The sequence below is a fragment of the Phyllostomus hastatus genome, unplaced genomic scaffold (assembly GCF_019186645.2).
Source record: "Phyllostomus hastatus isolate PE091 unplaced genomic scaffold, TTU_PhHast_1.1 phas_scaffold_1224, whole genome shotgun sequence".
In the NCBI taxonomy this organism is placed as follows: domain Eukaryota; kingdom Metazoa; phylum Chordata; class Mammalia; order Chiroptera; family Phyllostomidae; genus Phyllostomus; species Phyllostomus hastatus.
This window is the reverse complement of record NW_025334008.1, coordinates 16614-19399: the sequence shown is the minus strand read 5'-3', so window position 1 is coordinate 19399 and position 2786 is coordinate 16614. Positions and strand designations below refer to the sequence as shown.

The following is a 2786-nucleotide window of genomic DNA, read 5'->3' as shown; positions in this document are numbered from 1 at the left end:
GCGCTGCAGAGGAGAAGCACTGTTTAAACCAACCGTGCATGCAGTGTATTGAATAGCACAGTGTTGACCCAGCAAGAGACTAACAGTAATAAGTGGCATTTTCTGATGTGTGTTGGCTGCCGACCCCAGTCAGTTTACCACCATCTATCTTGCCTTTCATTTCTTTCTTTCCGATAATTTCAATCGACGTGATAGAGAACATAGGATGGGCCCCAGGGTGTGGGACTAGAATCTCATCATGATTTTAAACGTATGGACGTTTACATGAAGAGGCAGTTTATCTTTACTTAATAGCTACTTGAAAGAACATTAAGTTGCATTAATGTTCTTTGGGTTCTCCTGCATTGGGTGGAAAAATAACTTTTTGTTTAATCAGATTTTAACTGAGAAGGAAACAAAATCATTTCATTTAAGAAGAAAACATAGAAAATGCAGATATGTCCTAAGGACCAGGCAAGCTTTTCAAGCAGAACAAGAATCATCTGTTATCAAGGTAATATTTAAAAAGCATGTAAATGTTTCATGCTGGTGAAAACCCAGGTAAAAGAGCCCATTTGTGGGCAGGATGAATTGCTGGTGACCCTAGAGAAAGCGACTCCATCAGTGCTGAAAATTCATTCATGTTCTCACCCACCAACCTTGCTGTGGGGGTTCCAGCTGGGAGAACTCAATGCTTCTGTGCAGAAGGACTTGCACTGAGTGTTTGTTTCAGCTATAGTTACAGATGGGGGAAAAGTCTGAATGGGAGAAATCTTCAATACATTGTGGCAAAACCCAGATGGCAGCAGAACGGGAGCCAGCATCGGAAGGGAGGCAGAGCTACGAAAGTTAAAAGCATGTGTTGGCAAGGATTTCTATGATCTGTAAAGTTAGAAACTGACGTTATGGTTATAAAGGAGGATTCATTTGGGGAGAGAACAAAAATCTGTGTGTGTGTGTGTGTGTGTGTGTGTGTGTGTACATCTGTATGATTATACATGTTACGTGGTCAATATATGTTGCATGGATGGAGATGTATACCATCTCCATACAGAAACAGATGGGTAGACAGAGACGCCCATCTATCCGGGCATGGGGAAAGGCGTGGGGAAACGCGTGGGGAAATGCGTGGCAAGATGCAAATCAGGCTGTACATTCTGTGTGTCCATGTGCACATGCGTGTCTGGCATGTGTCTCTGTGTGCAGAGGTGTCTGTGTGCCTTGTGTGGGGGTGTGTAAGGTGGTGGAAGAGGGCGAAGAGAAGAAATACAGGTGGAAACTGTTTAATAGATTAAGGCCCACATTTATGCGTCTAAGCTGAGGGTAGATTTCTGGCACAGGGGCCAGGTACTAGCTAAGCGAAACGCCAAGGCCGTGCATGCCTGGGGAAACTGGGACAGGGCTGGGAGTCTGCACCCAAAGCCTTCTGGATGGAGGCCCCCAGCTCTGCTCCCGCGAGACCCGGGAGAACCCAGGCGGTGGTTCCAGCGGCGGCAGCAGCAGCAGCAGCGAGCAACTGCGCACAGGAGGGAGGCAGCTCTGCTCCGTCCTGCCCAGCAGCCCCAGAGATGGAGGGAGATGTTTCTCCCTAGGTGGCAAGTGCGTCTTCCCCTTCTACTACAACAAAGGCATGTTCTACGACTGCATCGAGTTCAAGGCCAAACACAAGTGGTGCTCCTTAACGGAGACTTTCAAAGGACATTGGAAGTACTGTTCTGAAGAAGGTGAGTGTCCGCCCTCGGAAGCCCTCCGGGTGGTCGTCCTGGGCTTGGGAGCCGGGGTTCGCTGAGGCCCTCCCGAGGGCCCGGCAAATGCAGCGCCCAGTCCCTGGGACCCCGGAAATAAGTCGTGGCGGGTGTGAACGTCCCAGCGCACCAAAGATATATTATGAGTGCTTCCACCACATGACCTTGAAAAGAAATCTTTCAGCCCTGGCTGGTGTGGCTCAGTGCATTGAGCACCGGCCTGCAAACCAAAGCGTCGCCAATTCGATTCCCAGTCAGGGCACATGCCTGGGTTGCAGGCCAGGTCCCCTGTAGGGAGTATGTGAGACGACCACACACTGGTGTTTCTCTCTCTTTCTCTCTCTCTCTCTGTCTTTCTCCCTCCCCTTCCCCTCTCTCAAAAAATAAATAAAGTCTTTGAAAAAAATCAAATTTCAAAAAAAATTAAAACAAATCTTTCAGCAGAACCTCAGTCCCCCATCAGCACTGGTGCCGTATGCTTAGGAGGGAATAGAGCAGAGTGAGAAACAGGTGTGTGTGTGAGTGAGAGAGAGAGAGAGAGGGACGCTGAGGAGGGGGCACGGAAGAGAGAGGGTCTTCGTCTGACTGCTCCTGTCTTCTGCGCAGACATGGCCAAGTGCATGTTTCCCTTCTGGTTCCGGCGCATGATCTACTGGGAATGTACCGAAGACTCGGAGGCAACTGGGAGACCCTGGTGCTCCCTGACTCAGAATTATAACAAGGATAAAGTTTGGAAATATTGTGATCCATAAAGAGATTTGGGGGGTTGGGTGGGGTGGGGCTGAAGAGGTCACATCATTCTTATGGCAAAAAATCCTCAGTGTTTATTGGGAAAGCAGGAGGCGGGGTTTCAAGCTGATCTGGCTGTAAATGACTTGGGTTTTGACGATGGTTATAATGTTTCTAGCCTCAGCACTCTTACTTGCTAACTGTGTAAAATTTGGCCCTTAAAAAATAGTTCATGGACTGGGGGTGATCAAGAGGTGCCAGCGCCATCAATTATAACCAATGTCCCAGTGCGGGGGGGGGGGCGTGGGTATCAGTCACAGGGAAGGCTGTGCT

The 2786-nt window shown here is 48.9% G+C and overlaps 1 protein-coding gene across 1 annotated transcript; it reads left to right on the top strand.

Moving 5' to 3' along the window:
- The first annotated feature begins 429 nt into the window (after window positions 1-429).
- Window positions 430-2476, top strand: BSPH1 (binder of sperm protein homolog 1). Its single transcript, XM_045856214.1, has 3 exons — window positions 430-493; window positions 1572-1703; window positions 2331-2476. Exons 1-3 carry the CDS (start codon window positions 430-432, stop codon window positions 2474-2476), a joined length of 342 nt encoding a protein of 113 aa, XP_045712170.1.
- Window positions 2477-2786: the final 310 nt, after the last annotated feature.